The 18919-nt window shown below is 37.9% G+C and overlaps 2 protein-coding genes across 4 annotated transcripts in view; one reads left to right on the top strand and one right to left on the bottom strand.

The window, feature by feature from the left end:
* Positions 1–12431, bottom strand: part of LOC107695345 (zinc finger protein 280C-like) — a 16463-nt gene extending 4032 nt beyond the window's left edge. Inside the window, exons 1-11 of one of the 2 annotated variants that reach the window (XM_016495210.1) lie at positions 12340–12431; positions 11532–11691; positions 11227–11453; positions 10888–10990; positions 8999–9232; positions 8540–8587; positions 8351–8436; positions 7256–7482; positions 4292–4449; positions 3285–3385; positions 3063–3209 (exon numbers count right to left, since the gene is read on the bottom strand). In XM_016495210.1, coding sequence (XP_016350696.1) covers positions 3063–3209; positions 3285–3385; positions 4292–4449; positions 7256–7482; positions 8351–8436; positions 8540–8587; positions 8999–9232; positions 10888–10990; positions 11227–11453; positions 11532–11691 — 1491 coding nt within the window. In that variant the 5' untranslated portion in view covers positions 12340–12431. The remainder of the gene's footprint in view (positions 1–3062; positions 3210–3284; positions 3386–4291; positions 4450–7255; positions 7483–8350; positions 8437–8539; positions 8588–8998; positions 9233–10887; positions 10991–11226; positions 11454–11531; positions 11692–12339) is intronic. The other variant, XM_016495211.1, reaches the window with a different exon arrangement.
* A 2048-nt stretch (positions 12432–14479) lies between these two features.
* The window catches only part of LOC107695343 (transcription factor 12-like), a 126937-nt gene continuing 122497 nt past the window's right edge, over positions 14480–18919 (top strand). For both annotated transcript variants that reach the window (XM_016495209.1, XM_016495208.1), the window contains exons 1-3: positions 14480–14716; positions 15618–15710; positions 16060–16132. In XM_016495209.1, coding sequence (XP_016350695.1) covers positions 15639–15710; positions 16060–16132 — 145 coding nt within the window. In that variant the 5' untranslated portion in view covers positions 14480–14716; positions 15618–15638. The remainder of the gene's footprint in view (positions 14717–15617; positions 15711–16059; positions 16133–18919) is intronic.

Genomic DNA, 18919 nt, shown 5'->3' with positions numbered 1-18919 from the left:
GTTATTTTTTATTTAGTACTGTCTTGAATAAGCTATTTCACATAAAGGATGTTTATATATATATACTCCACAAGACAAAATAATAACAGAATTTATAAAAATGACCTCATTCAAAAGTTTACATACCCTTAAATCTTAATGTGTGTCATTTCTTGGATGATACACTACTGTTTTTATGTTTTGTGTTAGTTGTTCATGAGTCCCTTGTTGGTCCTGAACAGTTCAGCTGCCCGCTGTTCTTCTGAAAAATCCTCCAACTCCTGCACATTCTTTGGTTTTCAAGCATCTTCCACAAGACAAAATAATAACTGAATTTGTAAAAATGACCCCGTTCAAAAGTTTACATACCCTCAAATCAATAATGTGTGTAATTTCTTGGATGATCCACGACTGTTTTTATGTTTTGTGATAGTTGTTCATGAGTCCCGTGTTGGTCCTGAGCAGTTCAACTGCCTGTTGTTCTTCTGAAAAATCCTCCAGCTCCTGCACATTCTTTGGTTTTCCAGCATCTTCTGCATATCTGAACCCTTTCCAGCAGTGACTGTATGATTTTGAGATCCATCTTTTCACTCTGAGGACAATTGAGGGACTCATGCATAATTACAAAAAGGTCAAAAGATTTACTGATGCTCAAGAAGGCAACACAATGCATTAAGAGCTGGAGGGTGTAAACTTTTTGAATTGGATGATCAGGGTAAATTGTCCTTAATCTGTCTTCTGGGAAACATGTATGTTTATGTACCTTCTGAAGTGCAGTACTAAATGAAAAAAATATGATCTTTAATCAAAATAAGAACAATTTACACATCATCCTGTTCAAAAGTTAACACCCCCTGCCTCTTAATGCATCGTGTTGTCTTCTTGAGCATCAGTAAATGTTTTGACTTTTTTGTAATTGTTATGTATGAGTCCCTCAATTGTCCTCAGAGTGAAAAGATGGACCTCAAAATCATACAGTCACTGCTGGAAAGCGGTCAAATATGCAGAAGATGCTGGAAAACCAAAGAATGTGCAGGAGCTGGAGAATTTTTCAGAAGAACAGCGGGCAGTTGAACTGCTCAGGACCAAAGCAGAACTCATGAACAACTAACACAAAACATAAAAACAGTTGTGGATCATCCAGAAAATGACCATAGACTGTAAAAAAAGATGGACGCATCTCCTATACCTTCCACTACAGAAAAGTGAAGCCAAAGCATCTCAGTATGGCTGCTGCCATCTTGAGTAAATGACGTCATTTGGAGCCAGAGTCTGCACAGTAGAGATTCGTTTGGAGCCAGAGTCTGCGCAGTAGTGTTGTGAGGTGGAGCCGTGGTATCAAACTCCCGCAGACTCAATCAACCATAACGACACGCCACGTTTTTATAGCATCAAATTACTAGCTAAAATCAAACTTATCACAAAAACAAACATTTTAACATATACCAGCGTGATAACAACTACCTTAAATGACCAAAACCATCTTTCGGACGATCAAAGAGCCCGCAGCTTCACTTTTCAGGACTTGTGAGGCACACCCGGAAATGACACACAGTATTAATATTCAAGGGTATGTAAACTTTTGAACGGGGTCATTTAAAAAAAAAATTCAGTCATTATTTTGTCTTGTGGAGTATATATAAACATCTGTCATTTGAAATAGCTTATTCAAGACAGTACTAAATAAAAAATAACATGCAATTTTCATGATCCCTCCGATTTTGTTAAAATTATGAACATTTTGCATATTCTGCAAGTGCTATGTAAACTTAAGTGTAGGGTTGGGAATCGAAAATCGATTCCGATTCCAGAATCGGATACTTAAGGTCAGGAATCGGATACTTGTCAAATTAAAATTTCGATTCCACCTATCGATTCCTATGCGCTTTTTTTTTTTCTTCATCTGTGAGGACCGGACCTAGCGATCTGCCAGGACCTTGCTCACTAATCTAAGCATTCCAAAGTTTGGCTACATTAGCGATTAGAAGCCAAAAAAGCTAAGTATAATATCTGTGATAGCTAAACATGTTGCAAAAGAGGTGTCACCACCAACATGACAAAGCAATTTAATTTAATAGATCGTTAAAGATCGCAAACACGATTCAATCACCAACGTGATTCTATTCCTAAATTACAATTATTCATCGGTTTCATTCCTCAACTTTTGACGTGTTCGATCAATGCTGTGATCACTCATTGGTTCGCCGGATCACGGATTGGCCGGAGAGAATCGTCACTACCTGCGTCACTGAACTTGTGACACAAACACAAAAGAACCGCTAGATTTAAATCAGCACAGCCAGCGAAGGATCGAACGCAACTGTTTTGAACGAGCGCACCTTTTTTTAACAACCAAAAAGTTTTGTTGTCTGTTGCGGAAGAACAGACGTTCCTCTCATTGATAGCAGAGGAGCGGATCCAGCGAGAGCTTGATGGGGCGACGCGGAATGAAAAAGTTTTTTTTAGGAGTCATGGTAGTAGAGGCGGCGCAACTATAACGACATGTGAATAATCCCGCTCACTCTAAAGTGGTACTGAACTGCAGTGGAAACGCAAACCGTGCCGAGCCGAGTCGTACCACGCAGTGGAAAAGCGCCATTAGAATTTAGTGTTTGATAACTTTATTCAATTTCTGTATATTTCCTACTTGCTGAAGGGCACATGTGAAGTTTTTTTTTTAATATACATATGCCATAAACTCAGGTTTAACTTGGCGGCCTCTAATCTGAATCATTCCACCACCACGTGCACTATTGTTTTTGTTACAAATTTTGCTCTTGGCTGATATGACTCTTGGTTAATCTGGTTTGCTGTTGCCAGGGAGAAGCCCATAAGGAGTAACCAGGGAAGCTGAATAGAGTAAGCCACCATTGTCAGCCTGTTATATATTGCACCAAGGTGTTCAGCAGACAACCAAATCAATCCAACCTTAGAGTGAGAGCCAATGGGGCAACACACAAATGAGTTACATATTGTGCTGACTTCAGATCAGTGAAGCCTCAAGCTCCAAATCCACAGACAAAGAGACAGATGAGGTCTTACCCAAGAACATGTCAAAAAGACACATGAGGTAATACACTCACTTGATGTCTCATGTAGTGTTGCATGTACATATGGCCACTGCGAAGGACTTTCAGGCAAAAGGGACAAAGCAGGTCTTTAGTGTTTTCATGAACTGTGCGGAAATGGTTATCCACATCAGAGAAGAAGGAGGACCTGTAGTTGCAAACCTTCAAGAGAGCAAAAACAAAATGAGAACCAAGTATTTGAAATACAAATTACATAGAGCAATGTTGACATTTTACCTGACAGGCATAGGGCATCTCTCCAGGTTTGTGATTGTCCCTCATGTGCTCCAGAAGCACTTGCTCCGTCTCAAAAGCCAATTCACATATTTTACAGTTGGCTGGGGAAAGAAAAGATAACAATATACTTATAATACATCTAAACCATCAACTTATTCCCCTCTGGTGAAATATTCTCATTCAAATTACGACATCACTGACTATTTTTACATAACCTCAAATCCTGCAGGAATGTTTGTACTTTAGTTTGAAAATCATTATAATGATGTGATGTGCATTAAGGTGATTTTGGTCAGAAAAAAAGCATCGGGCAGAAGTATCTTCTTTTATTTACATTACATTTGGTGTGAAATCAATGCTTTATGTATTATATCATTCCCATTCAACCACAGTGAATGTTATTTTGTAGCACAAGTATTAGCTAAATACATTGTGTTGTCCACTTTGTGGCATAAGGCCTGTTCACACGAAGGATGATAACTATAAATTTTTTCCTCTATAATACTGTATTATTACTGTGGTATGCAACTGCAACCACATGTTCTGGACTTGGAAAATGTCTTGTCCATGTATGTAGGAATGTATTTGCTTCTGTCATTGTGCAGTGTCCTTGAGCTTGGGAAAGGCGCTATATAAATTAAACGTATTATTATTATTATTATTATAATAATAGTTTTAACAATCATTCTAATACTGTGAGAATAGCCACATTACAATCATAATAATGACACAGATGAATGATACTGTTCTGAACCATTTTTTTCAGCTGATTAAACAATAAAAACACTGACAGCCAATCAGAATCCATCTGACTTTAAAAAGCTTGATAATTCAAAGCGGAAGCTGATAAAACTGCAGCATGCACTTATAACAAACAGAATGTTGATGTGGACACCAATATAGTTATCGTTATAGTTGTTGTTCTTGGTGTGAACAGGCCTTTATTCTGGCCAAGAACCACTTACTTCAAAAAGAAAAGACCCTGTGACTGAAATGTTGTGACTTACTGCTGGACTCGAAGGGACTGTGAGCGCTCTCTATGTGACACTGCAGTTGAAAGGGAGTTGAATACTGCCGGTAACAATGTTGACATGTAGTGTGACTCTCCCAGCTCTCACTGTTCTGCTTCTCCAACTCCAGGTGATGTTTCATGTGGTTCATGAACCTGAGTGAGAGGGAAAAGAACAGAGGGATGAGGAGGAGCAAAGGATGGCATTACTACAACTAGCCGATTAGATACTACTAGATTTTCAGCTGTAGTCTTCATTTACATAGTCGTTGAAGGATCAGAGGGATGAGGAGGAGCAAAGGATGGCATTACTACAACTAGCTGATTTTCTGCTGTAGTCTTCATTTACATAATTGTTGAAGGACCAGAGGGCCACATCTCTCGCCAGGTGGCCGTTAACAGCCCCAGCGACCAACTCGCTGCTAAATTATTGACCGACAACTTCTGACACATTCAAAATTATCACTCACAGTGGGGCAGATTCCAAAATGTTACTCAGCAAATGTAAAGCCACATATCACAAATGCTGTTTGTTATGGATGGTGATCGTGTAAGGGATCTCTCATAAATAACTAATAAATTACGAAAATAATGTTCTTACTGAAGCTTCAACAGGCGCAGAAAGGATCGATAAACAATCGCATACACTCACAGAGTAAAGTCACTCGATGAAACTCAATGAACATAAACCCATTGTTTATATTCGTGCAGTGCTCATGCACCTATTTTGGCAAGTTTCATGTGACAGGTAATCGGTGAGAAATGTCAGGGTCATTAAGTCTGTCACCTCTTATCTATTCTTAATCTGTGTGTGTGTGCAGAGATTTCTGCAAAAACAGTCAGTAGGTGTGTCAACTCACAACCAAAATCAAGTTGTTCCAAGTCAGTTTGTGCTAAGAGTGAGAAGACATTGGGTACACGTTTGTAAACTCTCAGTAACCCTGATGAACTGTGTAGAGTAGACAATTGCTGTACCAAATTTTGGTCATTTTGATGCATTTTTGTAAATTATATGTCCCTGAAACTCTCAACGAATGAGGTACATTGATATTTCATATATTGTTATTTGTAAAACATTATAGGCACAAATAACATGTTTCTACAGGGAGAACTCATTACCACGGGAAGTAGGGGTGCTGAGGGTGCTGCAGCACCCCCCTAGAGTGTAGCCCACGAAAAAATGGGGGTGCGGTGTTAAAAATAAATGAATGAACAATATGTAATACAAAATAAATAATATTAATGTTATTAATTAGTATATTCATTAAAATTCATTGAAAAAAGTATCCTAAGCCTACAATGACAAGAAGCAACGATTAAATATGAGTTAAGTTGAATCAAATTGACTGTGAAAGTCGTTTCAACTGATTAAACGTATTAAACTGATGTAAAAGGAATGCTTTAAATTACTATTTTAAAACGAAATAATTCAAATTGAAAACAAAAACTCCTTCATTATGTAATCCGTAAAGATGCATTTCTCTCTAAAGTTTTATTTCTCAGCCCCCCCAGCTCAAAATACGTTCCCGCGGCTATGGGTACACCTGCAACATGTGACATTAATGACACCCTTTAAGGTAAACTCCCTGCTCTACAAACAGCTGCCATCTTGGGAGAACTCAGTCTGACACAAGCGGGGCCGCCGTTGATAAAGGTGTGACAACTAAACAGGAAAGCCTTTGATGTGCGAGGAAGTGAATGTCAAACAGATGTACAACATTCAAACAGGTAAACCACTACAAAGTGTCTGCTCTCTCAGGAGTGGAGTTTCCTTTTGCTTTTCAAAAGGCACCTAAAAATAAGACGCATAACATCCTCTGAGAATCATGCCGTTTCAGATGTTGCAACCGAAGTTCACATCCCATTTTTGAAACAGGTCATACTCCAGCTTTGTTTATAGATTACGCTGGATTTTCAAGATACAAATGAGCAGTACATGAACTATCAACTCACGATAAACCGTAATTCATCAAATACGTCTGAAGGGAAGGGAAAATGCCAAAGTTAAAGTAGCTAATGTTCAGCATCCTTTAGGAATACAAAACTCATGCACAGTTAAATATAATTAGCCAAATTACAAACATACACCATTAAAAGTCACCTCTGAACAGGGCAAGGCCTATGCGTGTATACTCAAGAAGCATTTGAGCTCCCAAAGGTTTCCAGGAGATAAATTAGCAAATATTCTACTTAAAGTTCATGATCTAACTGTGCATAATAGCCATTATAATACCAGCAATTATACTGCGCTTCTTCTTTGTTTAATGATGTGATGCGCAGACTGCCTCTGTTCTCTCTGCCTCACCTGCCATTGGTGCCCTGATGTTGAGCGGCCAATTTTTCAGTCAGCATGTTCTGCAACCTCATCTCCCCTAATAGGGATTTTTATGGGGCTGAACTGTGACCCCCGCCGCCAGAACTCGGGGTGCTCTGCAAACGCACCTCCCCATTAAAAGGAGCTTACAGAGGCTTTTCTCACACCGTGGCTGAGTAAAGTTATTTAATCACAGGAACAGTTCTTATAGCAGCCAAACTATCCTCCATTATTCATCTGGGGCCCCTAGAGGGAGCGGGGGTCTGATAATGTCATTCATCTGAGGGGGAATTCAGTGATGGGGTCTCTCTTTCTCTAACTATTGCTCTCTCCATCTCAGGGCTCCTGTAGCTAATGGCTCTCATGAGCAATGTTCCCACTAAGTCGCATATGTGATGCTGCTCCTGCACAGACCAAAACAATTATACAAAAAAAAAAAGCAGACTTAAATGACTGGGATTGTTTGAATCGTTTTCATTCATGGCAAACTAAATTGCAGCTACCCTGACTAAGGTCTATAGAGCTATAACCACCTATGCACCTGACTTAGGCATTGACTGATTAAAGATGGTACTTCAAAAAATGTGTAACCTGATATCTTTTTTTTTTATTTACTTCAACTCCAAAAATAAACACTCCAACAAATACCTGATATTGTTCTTGAGCATTTTTAAACAGCTGTTGCACTTGAACGTGGTGTTGGACTTGAATTTGGGAATCAGAGATGGATCCCCTTCACATTTCCCATAGTAGAAGTCTGAAACCAGCATGATGAGTTTGCCTTTGTCAGGCTCGTTGACTTTCGGTGCATTGGCTTGTTTGTCAGGCTTCGATGTTGAAGGGAAAACAGAGTCCAACAATTCAGGGCAGCACAGCTAAAGAAGAGGAGAAAAGAGTCATAACATCTCAATACTGCTTTTCAGCTGAGGAATCAATAAAGTATATCTGTCTCTACATCAGGAGGTGGCAATCGTTTTAAAATGAAGTGCCATTTTTAACTTTTCTAGTTAATCAGCCAATCATCGGGGGCTCAAACTTGCATGCCTGATGTGAGAACAAACCTAGATATTCTGCTTACCAAATCTGATGTGCGCTGATCAATGTTTATATGTGAATAAACACCTAAATGAAACCTTAAGTGATCATTCAGCGATCACTCTTTAGAAGACCTGGATTAAACTGCTCAATTAATATGGATTATTTTATGATGTCTTTATTAAATTTTGATTGCATTCATTCGATGGAGGGAAAAATGATGAGAGAATATTTTAAAAAGATCTTCATTTATGGTCCAAAGATGTATGCAAGTATTATGAGTTTAGAAAGACATGAGGCTGAGTAATTGATTACAGAATTTTAATTTTTGGGTAAATTATCCATTTTTAAGAAAATGTTGTCTTATTCTTTGTTTTAAAACATTGCACAAGATAACATCTCATTTATGCAATGAATCATTCTCAGAGCAAATAGTAACAAAACAAAACAAAAAAAAAAAGCAGACCAAACACCAAACTACATAACCAGTGTGTGCATGAGTGGCATTGCAGTTTACTTGGTTCAGTTGCAGTGTTTGGCTTCCCAAACAGCTCATAACTTAAAACAGGCTGCGGGACAGTGAAGATGATGACACACTACAGATGTCATAAATGGCTATGTTAATATTGAGATGTAATGCTGCATGACTGAACGCGATAAAGCTGTTGCTAACACAGGAAACAAAAAACAAAAGTAAAACATACCAACCTTCATATGATTTTTTAAAGGCTGAAAGCAAAACACATTCTGACACCTGGGACACTTCTTTGTGAAGGGAAAATAATTTTCCCCTGCTGTCAAAGGAGGAAAAAAAAGATTAAAAGATTAACAGAGATTGTTGCTTCTGGAAATTCTGCAATACATATTGGACAAAAACATACCCCATGTCAAGCTTACCTCCTTTGGACCCACTGTTGCTTGTGTCATTTATCATTGTGCCATTATCTGTGGATCATAAAAAGAAGCATCCAATAAAGTTTATATCTTCAAAGAAAAAAAATCTTTTTAAAAAGTTGTCAAACACATTTCAGAAAAGCCAGAGTGGCCTTGGAATTTTCAAAGTGTTACGATACCTTTTTGAAATTGATTTATTTTTTTTAAATTGTAGCTTTGTATATGGACAACAAATAAATCCCACTTTGTTGTCATGGTTAATTGCAGTTGCTCAATCATCCAAAAATTATGGTGGGTGGTTGGCAATCATAATCTGGTAGGATGGTGGGTGGGTGGTAATTGCAAACCTTGGTTATAACCCTTTCACTTCGGTAAGTAACACACTAACCTAGAAAAAAGGTCTACTGGTAAAGTAGTGGATACATTGATATAGCTTATCAATCGGCACAGACACAGGCTTACCTCTGCTATTCATAGTTTGCAGGGATACGGTTTTCTGTTTTGCTAGTGTTGCTGGGACAATGCCGGTTGTGTTCTGAGATCCTGAAGTAGTTTGGGACTGAGGAGGAAGGTAAACTGGGGCTTGTACATTGGACAAGGTCACCACATTGTCCTGGATATGCTGCACTTGTGGCCTGTGAATGACCCCCTGCTTTGGTGTGGCAATGACTTGTGGCACTATCTGCCGACCTGCTGCTTGAGAAACAAACACAAAGTAATGAAGCAAACACATACCAATTCAACTCATTAGCATACACTACAATTCATATATTTTTAAAGAAATTAACACTTTTATTCAGGGATTCTCAGCTCTGGCCCTCAAGGTCCACTTTCCTGCAGAGTTTAGCTCCAACCTAGGGCTGGGCGATATGGCCAAAAAAATTATCACGATAAAATTTTTCATGTCAGTCGATATTGATAATTATCACAATAAATTTAAAATCTTTTATTTCTTTCAGGTTTAAAGGCAGATTTTTGACTCCTAAGTAAAAGTTGTAGAAACCAAACAGTTGACTGTGGTTTTAAACTACTCTTTATGGTCAGAACATGACAAACACTTCACGCTTTCAAACGTTCTTTGATTGATATTAATGACTGGCGGCAGCAACTGCTGTCAATGCACGGATCCAATACACCCTTGTTTTCTTTCTCAACTCTTTACGTTCACTTAAGACATAACCGATTATATTTATGGGATATTTTGATATAATTCTGTTTTTTATTTGTCCATTCGAATGTGTGAGAATGCGAGAAAGAGAGCTCAGCCCAGTGTTCGCGTATATAAGAGGCGGCTTTTGTGCGTGCGCTGTTCTATTTCGTCTTCTTGCAGTTGAATCTTTTGAAATCACAATAGCCTAAATGCGCATACAGGAATCGAGAAGCAGAATCGAAATTAAATTTTATAACAAGTAATTCGATTCCTGACCTTACGCATCTGATTCCAAAATTGGAATAGCTTTTCGATTCCCAACCCTCCTACTAAATTATTTAATTCTTGCATGCAAAAAGACCTGTATGGTGACTATGTAAAATATTTTTTGCAACTTATTAGGTTTATCATTTGTCATTTTTTTCCGATAATGTCGATAATCGTCTGTTACCTGACTGTTGACATCGACACTGCGATACTTACGAGACATCGTCGATATACGATAATATCGTCATATCGCCCAGCCCTACTCTGCAGGAAAGTGGATCTCAAGGGCCAGAGTTAAGAACATCTGCTTTTATTCAACAAGGATGCAATAAATAGATCAAAAGTGACCATAAAGCATTTATAATTTTACAAAAAAAGTGTATTTAAAATAAATGCTGCTCTTTTGAACTTTTTATTCATCAAACAAATCGTGAAAAAAATGTATCACGGTTTCCACAAAATATTAAGCAGCATTGTTTGGAACAATGATGATAATAAGAAGAAATGTCTCTGGAGCACCAATTCCGCATATTAGAATGATTTCTGAAGACACTGAAGACTGGAGAAATAACTGCTGAAAATTCAGCTTTGCCATCACAAAAATAAGTTACATTTTAAAATAAAAACAACCAATAAAAAAGTTATTTTAAATTGCAATAATATTTCTGTTTTTACTGTAATTTTGATCAAATAAGCGCATAGTCCAAGTCTTCTTCTCCGTTTTTAGTGTATCTCTGTGGCAGAATTACAGCGCCACATGCTGGTCTGGCATGTATACTACATCGCTTTGTGTCTGTTTTGTGTGGATGCAGATATTTCTTGAGACGAGGGGAAAAAAAAGATTGGATAGGGAAAGCTCTGGTTTCGTGTGTACGTAGCCTAAATGTGATAGTGCACCAAAAACAAAAAAACTACACAGACACAGCATTTATACCTGGCACAACTGTGACAGTGGTTCCTGGTGGATACTGTGACCCCAGAGAGCTGCTGAACGAGGTGTTGCTGTTGAGATTCTGTGGTGATACCACAATGTAACCCTGGTGAAATGATAAAGAAAAAAAAAAAAGATTCAGTACCCTGACCAAATTCAGCTTATGAATACACACATTAATGAATATAAATTCATGCATGTTTATTACTAATGTAAATTTTAATCCATAGTGGGAATAAGCCTGTGGCTACTATGGGCAGAAAGCAACTCTATCATTGTACTTAGCATTTGTTCAGCACAAATCACAGATTTATCTGAAAGTTGAAAAAGAAGTGAAGTTACCTGATTGTTAATAATGATGGGTTGAGGGGCTGTTTGAGGTCCTAGAGTTGTGTTGAGAGGGATGAGGATGGGATTTCCTCCTGACGGGGCAGAGCCTCTGACCATGATTGTAGGACCTGTAGCCACCCTAGCGGGGTTCGGCGGAGCTTGCAGAGTCTTTTGTGAAGATGTCAATATCGAGGGTTTTTGAACCAGGACATTCCGCTGGATCTGTTGGTTAACAGCACCTGAAGATCACAAGAACAAGAAACAATGAGCAACAAGACCAGAACAGAAGTGACAGTGTGCCAACAAGAGAGTCAAACCTTGTCTCGTGTTGGTCGCTGGCTTGGAGCTACAGATTTCACCGACAAATATTGGTTCATCATCATCGTCATCATCAAGATCTATCAGATTGATTTCTGGTATTGCCTTCTGCCACGGCTCCAACTCCTCCTCCTCACACTCCATAAACAGCTCAGACATCTAAGAGGAAACAAAAAACAAATCAGTGCAGTGCTATGTGGTTAATGAAATTATACCAACAGCCCACAGATTATATCATAACCTGGGTGTAGGCATTTCAGCACAGTTTCACCTCAATAAAAGCTAGCTAATACTTGAAACTCCAGCAAAACTAAGGTGCCATATATATCACTGAAATGCCACAAAACAAGTTATGTGCTAGAACCAAATTATCTTTGCTTCCCACGGGAAAAGATATACATGTTGACATGCTAATGTTAAGTTTAAAAGCCCAACTATAGTAATGTAAAACCTGTGATCCACCTCTAGCAGCCACGAGACTGTTACTGCGGACACAGACCGGCTAATATGCTAATTCAGAGTCCCAACATTACACCCCAGCTATTACTTCAAAATGCAGTCAAGAATAAAGTGCATAAATGCTAAGAAATCAGAGACATTCATACATCGACATAGAAATAGCACATTATTCAGAAATCTGTTAGCAGACAGGTCGGCTGTCTGGAAGCTAACATGCTAAAAAGCCAGAAAACTAGCATGCGCCTGAAGAGAGAAACGGCAAATCACACAGGAAATGTTCATTGGCTTTGCTATGATAACATATAGGCAAACATTTCGGATAAAAAAAAAAACGAAACACGGCCTTACCTTTTAAAATCTCGGATTATTTACAAACAACGTCAGTGTTGATTCAGACACACTCACGGCGGCATGAAGCGCGGAGGCTCATGGGAAATCAGAGGGGCTATTGTTGGGACTAAAGAACCTCACGTCTCTCACAGAACCAAGACTTTTTTTTCAACACTTTGAAAAGCCTCCGTTTATGACAACATTAAAAATACAGAACATAAAGCAAAGCATAAAGAAGAAAATAAAGTAATTATAAACAATACATTAATGAGTCAGACAATAAAAACTAGGTAAACGCCGTCCACGTATACATTACAGAACATGATCCTTAGTGGAGCTTTAGATTTTAAGACTTGCATCGTGATACTTTATACTAAAACTTTACACTAAAATTTACAAATATTTTAAGTAAACTAATGGATGTTAAAATAAAAACAACAAATAACATTAGAATAACATCAGAAATGTATGAGTAATAGTTTGAAGTAATTCAATGGCGATAAAACAGAACCACAGTGATAATATTTAGTTAACTTAGAGTTAGAGTTCAATTTGACAAGCAGCAACTTTGACAGTTTTGTCTCGCTTCTGTTTGTTTTGACCAACAGGTGGCAGTATGAGTATTGTGATGGGTTAGGGATGCATGCCATTTATAAATAATCAATGTCATCATCACCAGCAGATGATACATCTCGTTGTTTCATTCAGAAAGTTTGGAGGGAAGGGAGTTTTAAGAGGGTTTTTTGGATGGCTTATGTTGTACATCTGTAAGCTGTTTTGGCTTTGTGATGTTAAACTGTGCAGCCCTTTGTTCTGTACAGGCAATTAGTTTTCAATGTGCTTTTCTCTGTCTCTTGAAAGATAAATATCTGTGAATGAACTTGGTTAAAATTGGTCAATGTTTGAACGGACATAATGACGTAATATATGTAATATCCCAGTTCTCTTTTTTTTTATGAAGTACTTCTATAGTAGTACTGAATATCACTATTTTTGATATCACTGAATGTAAAAATTATGTAAGCATTATAATTTTTTATGCAAGTAAAGAATGTGACAATATTTACCTGTCAAATACACACACACACACACACACACACACACATATATATATATATATATATATAAAGGCACATTGTAATTAATATATACAGCATACTCTCATAATTAAATGTAAAGATCAGCTCGTTATGAGTGAATGAGCTATTTGTTGCCAGTTGCTTTTAATTTTATGGCAAACTTTCTAGTGTAGTGTAGTTAAGTACTAATGACAACCCAGAGAGACTGTTTTACATTCAATTGCAAATTTACTCAGATTTAGTCTGCCTCGTCACATATGTAAATAATAATATTAAATGGTTTGGGTCCTTTTAAAACAAGCTAAACAACTATTCTTACTTGAAGCATATTTATTGCATTCCTTCTCTGCAAAAATATGTTTTTATGCATTTACGATTCAAGAATTTAATAATTACGGTTGTAAAAAAAAGTTTGCAAATGTATTTATCTATATGAAAATTGAGATTTATTAGAAAATACTATAAGTCTCCTAAGTTCAAAAGTTAATAATAGCAACAACAGCAATAACAATACCAATATTATTTTTTTATTTTATAACATTTTATTATTTTTCATAATTCATCACATCACATAAACGTATATGCTTATACTATATTTTGCACTATTATTTCTAAGATTGTCATGTTGTTGCACTGTAACCTATTCTTGATGTTCCATTGGTTGCATTGGCACATGTAGAATTCCAATTCTCAGGATGAAGGAAAGAAGAAATGTGTGGTTATCAAAGTTAGGTCTAGTTATATAAGGTTTGAAAGGAGAAATAGCATTATCCATATGTTTACATGGTTTTGGTAGAGTGTGCACTAATTCAGAAGGTCTCCTAAGCATTTCTGCTGCTTCACTTGTTCCAGCAGAACACATACTGCAGCTAAATTATGTATCCCATACTTTAAAAATGCACAATTTCTCCCAATACTAATAATACACATATCCAACGAAGGCCACATTTACGTGAACGGAGTTGGGAGGTAAACCAAACTGATTTTAGGAGGTGCTCCAGTGGTCCTTTACTCCCCTAGCAAGGTTGTGTGTCAGGCTTTATGATTCGCCACACATGATATTCATCCGCACCGCTGAAGAACAGTCAAGTCTACGCGCTGGCGGAAGGACACAATTTTAGACGTCATCGTTGTGCTTCGGCTATCGCCAAGCAAAAATGTCTGCCTAAGGGAAACTCGCAAGTTACATAGTGGATATTTGCAATATACATTCGCAAGAGATACCGATTTCATTATCTTTCCGACGCGAGACAAGGAACCCCACGCCGTCACTGGCACACCCGATCGCCCTAGTTGGATTTTTGACAACAAAAAAGGTAAAATATTGCACAGAGTTTGTGAGAGGTTTCGGACTGTTTGAAAGAAGTTGGGATAGAAGAAAAGACGGGAGCCGATTTGGAGCGAAAGCGGTCGGCATTCGCTTTAACATTTGAGTTTGACATCTCACTGTTCATTCTCCACGTCAAAACGTGGGTTATGTCAGTGCTAATGGTCGGTTTTCGCGTAATCGTTTCATGGTCGCGCCACTTATGAATAGGTTAACTGGCAATTAGCGAACAGCAGCAGCAGCAGCGTTGTTTGGAAGTATCCATTCTCCTGTAATGCAACAACAAAAGTGTGTAGCGGCTGATGTTTTGACAGCGCATGTGAGTTCATTGTAAGCTCGTGACTTCTGATACATTGAAGAATCAAACACATGCAGCTGAAAAATGATGCTGCGGGTCCATGTGCGTGACACAATCGAGCACAGGTTCTTTCTCAACATGTCCACGTTTGGTCATCCCCAAAAAAACCCTATTAGGCCTGCTCTCTAACATTATAATAACACCTATTTCCACGGTGTCACCTCATGTCATGCGATTGCAATTGTTTACAGAAAGAAATTCCGTAACCTTGTCTGAAACTGTCAATAATACGAGGCTGGGGGAAGAGGAGGTATTGGGTCTGTCTCTTAGGAGCTTTTTTTTATTACTATTTAATGGATAGCACATAGTTTTTGATCAAGGACAACCAGGTCCTTCGATTGCCCTTGTTTTGTATCAGGGTTTTGGAAAAGCGCAAAGTTAGTTCTGCTAAAGACTGGAGATGGGGATGTTTAGCTGCATGTCAAGCTGCGGATGTTCGCCGATGTCATTTGCATAAACTCTGCTGGCTAGCTTGAAGCTTCAGCGCACACCGGGCTCTCAGATTGAGGGGAATGATGTTTGTGTTTTGTAGATTTAGAAAAGGATAGGAAGGATGAACCCTCAGCAGAGGATTGCCGCTATCGGGACGGATAAGGAGCTGAGTGATCTGCTGGATTTCAGCGCGGTAAGACATTAATCAATGATTTTACTACTTCACTACTCTCTTCCAGCTGTTGTCATTGGTTCAGTCACTCACTTGTGAGATATGCATCATTAGAGTTTAAGTATTACTTTTTTATGTTGTGAATATTTGTTTATTTTTCTCCCAATTACATGGAAATCAACACAATCATTTATATGCACACTTTTTTATACAGATATTTTAGAATATGTAATATATAAAACATGCACTTATTTTTATTATAATTTTTTTTTTTTGCACATACATTTTTTTATTGATTAAACATGAGACACTGTCTGTGTAATGTTAGTACCACACTATTTCAGAAAATGTTTGCATGTCTTCCCCATAGATGTTTTCTCCACCTGTAAACAGTGGGAAAAACAGGCCGACCACTCTTGGAAGCAGCCAGTTCAACACAACAGGTAGGACGTCCTGTGGAAATCCTTTAATGAAAGATTGTCTTCCTCTCACTGTCCAGTCACCTCCTCTCGATTCTCAGTGCAGTTTTGTTGCTGTTGATTATAGTAATGAATTCCTTCCCAAGGTGTTTTTGATTTTGGTTTATCTTGATTAATAAGGAGCAGGTAGAGAAGTGTTCAGTAATGCAAGTAATTGTCTTAGAAATCAGATAAATCCACTGTTTTAATTACACTGAAATGAAAGGCACCACTTTTGCCAACTTGTCATGGCTGGTAGTTTTTTTAATTTTTATTCTTTACATGGATACTTTACATACATACATCATTGCTTTTCATGGACTTCACATTAAAGTCATACATATATATATATATATATATATATATATATTTGTACTGTGATAGAGTCCCTGTTTATATATGAATCCTGTCATAGGTGACTACACGTTGCTGTAAAGATCATCCATTGTCTAATGTGCCATAGAAGAAGGAAACAATCAAGCATTATTCCATCTCAATGCTTGTTTTATGAAAAGCAACAAAGCAGAGCCCTTGTTACACTCATCTGCTATCTAGAGGACACACTTTTAGTGGATTACTGAATAGCTGCATAGCAGAGACTGCAAGACGCTTTTGTAAACCTTTTCAGAATGTTTTGTTAAATAACCTGATCTTGTTGGCACACATCAGCCAGAATCTAAGTGAAAATGATTTACGCAAATGTGATCTTGTAGTCAGTCTTTGGCTTTGATGTGCAATGATGCTAAATGTGATAAAAACATCTCTTGTTTGTTTGTTGCTCCTGACACAACTTACTCAAAACAGCAGTGTTTCAGAGACGGTTTGGAAACGCAGTGGGGCGTTACTTCAAGCACTGGCAGAGATTTGTGTGTGTGGAGCATCAAGATAGAAGAGAAGCCATTTTGCTGTATCCATATATGCTTTAAAGTCATATATATATATATATATATATATATATATATATTTGTACTGTGATAGAGTCCCTGTTTATATATGAATCCTGTCATAGGTGACTACACGTTGCTGTAAAGATCATCCATTGTCTAATGTGCCATAGAAGAAGGAAACAATCAAGCATTATTCCATCTCAATGCTTGTTTTATGAAAAGCAACAAAGCAGAGCCCTTGTTACACTCATCTGCTATCTAGAGGACACACTTTTAGTGGATTACTGAATAGCTGCATAGCAGAGACTGCAAGACGCTTTTGTAAACCTTTTCAGAATGTTTTGTTAAATAACCTGATCTTGTTGGCACACATCAGCCAGAATCTAAGTGAAAATGATTTACGCAAATGTGATCTTGTAGTCAGTCTTTGGCTTTGATGTGCAATGATGCTAAATGTGATAAAAACATCTCTTGTTTGTTTGTTGCTCCTGACACAACTTACTCAAAACAGCAGTGTTTCAGAGACGGTTTGGAAACGCAGTGGGGCGTTACTTCAAGCACTGGCAGAGATTTGTGTGTGTGGAGCATCAAGATAGAAGAGAAGCCATTTAGCTGTATCCATATATGCTAGATAATTCAATATAGCTTGGCATTCCTAACTGTCAGGTGACCTAGATCAGGTTAAATATCTGGGGCTGGATTCACTTGGCTTTAGCAGCTTCTACAGGTAAAGATAACTTAAAGCACTCCTTTTGATGTGTCCTTTTTAGGCAATGTTTGAAAAATGTAGTTTTTAAATTAAATCTTAAAAATATTTAATACATTAATTATTATACCATTAATAATTAACTTAATTTGTAGTTAACTAGTTAAGTATTTAAATAATTAATCCTACTAGGCTGTTGGTGTCTGGGCTTATTTATTTATTTACTTATTTTTAAATGACATGAGACTTTGTGACTTCCTGCACTTGCTGTACTTCATAGTCATTTTATAATCCAAAAGCAAGACGTGAAAAAAAAAACTAGGGAGTGGAAATGGCAGCTGAGATAATGGGTGATCCTCTGCTGCCATCTACTGGATATAATGGAAATCTCATGTCATTTTCATCTTAAAGGGTTACTCCACCCCAAAATGAACATTTTGTTATTAATCACTTACCCCCATGTCATTCCAAACCCGTAAAAGCTTTGTTCGTCTTCGGAACACAATTTAAGATATTTTGGATGAAAACCGGGAGGCTTGTGACTGTTCCATTGACTGCCAAGTAAATTACACTGTCAAGGCCCAGAAAAGTATGAAAGACATCATCAAAATAGTCCATCTGCCATCAGTGGTTCAATCTGAATTTCATGAAGCGACGAGAATACTTTTTGTACGCAGAGAAAACAAAAATAACGACTTTATTCAACAATTCGTCTCCTCCGCGTCACCGTAGCGCGATTTTGGAGAATATCCACTGAACGTAAACCGCGTAAACAGTGTTATTTACTTGGCAGTCAATGGGACAGTCACAAGCCTCCCGGTTTTCATCCAAAATATCTTAAATTGTGTTCCGAAGACGAACGAAGCTTTTACGGGTTTGGAACGACATGGGGGTAAGTGATAAATGACAACATTTTCATTTTGGGGTGGAGTAACCCTTTAAGTCTTTGTTTTCCACCAGGAGACCATTTTTTTTCATGTCTTCTTTCGGATGAGACGTTAAACCGAGGTCCTGACTCTCTGTGGTCATTAAAAATCCCATGGCAATTCTCGTAAAGAGTAGGGGTGTAACCCCGGTGTCCTGGCCAATTGCCCCCCTGGCCTTTGTCAATCATGGCCTCCTAATAATCCCCAACCACTTGATTGGCTCTATGACTCTCTCTCCTCTCCACCTGTAGCT

Source organism: Sinocyclocheilus anshuiensis, unplaced genomic scaffold (assembly GCF_001515605.1).
Source record: "Sinocyclocheilus anshuiensis isolate Anshui unplaced genomic scaffold, SAMN03320099.WGS_v1.1 scaffold282, whole genome shotgun sequence".
Taxonomy (NCBI): Eukaryota; Metazoa; Chordata; class Actinopteri; order Cypriniformes; family Cyprinidae; genus Sinocyclocheilus; species Sinocyclocheilus anshuiensis.
This window is presented reverse-complemented; position numbering and strand designations above follow the sequence as displayed.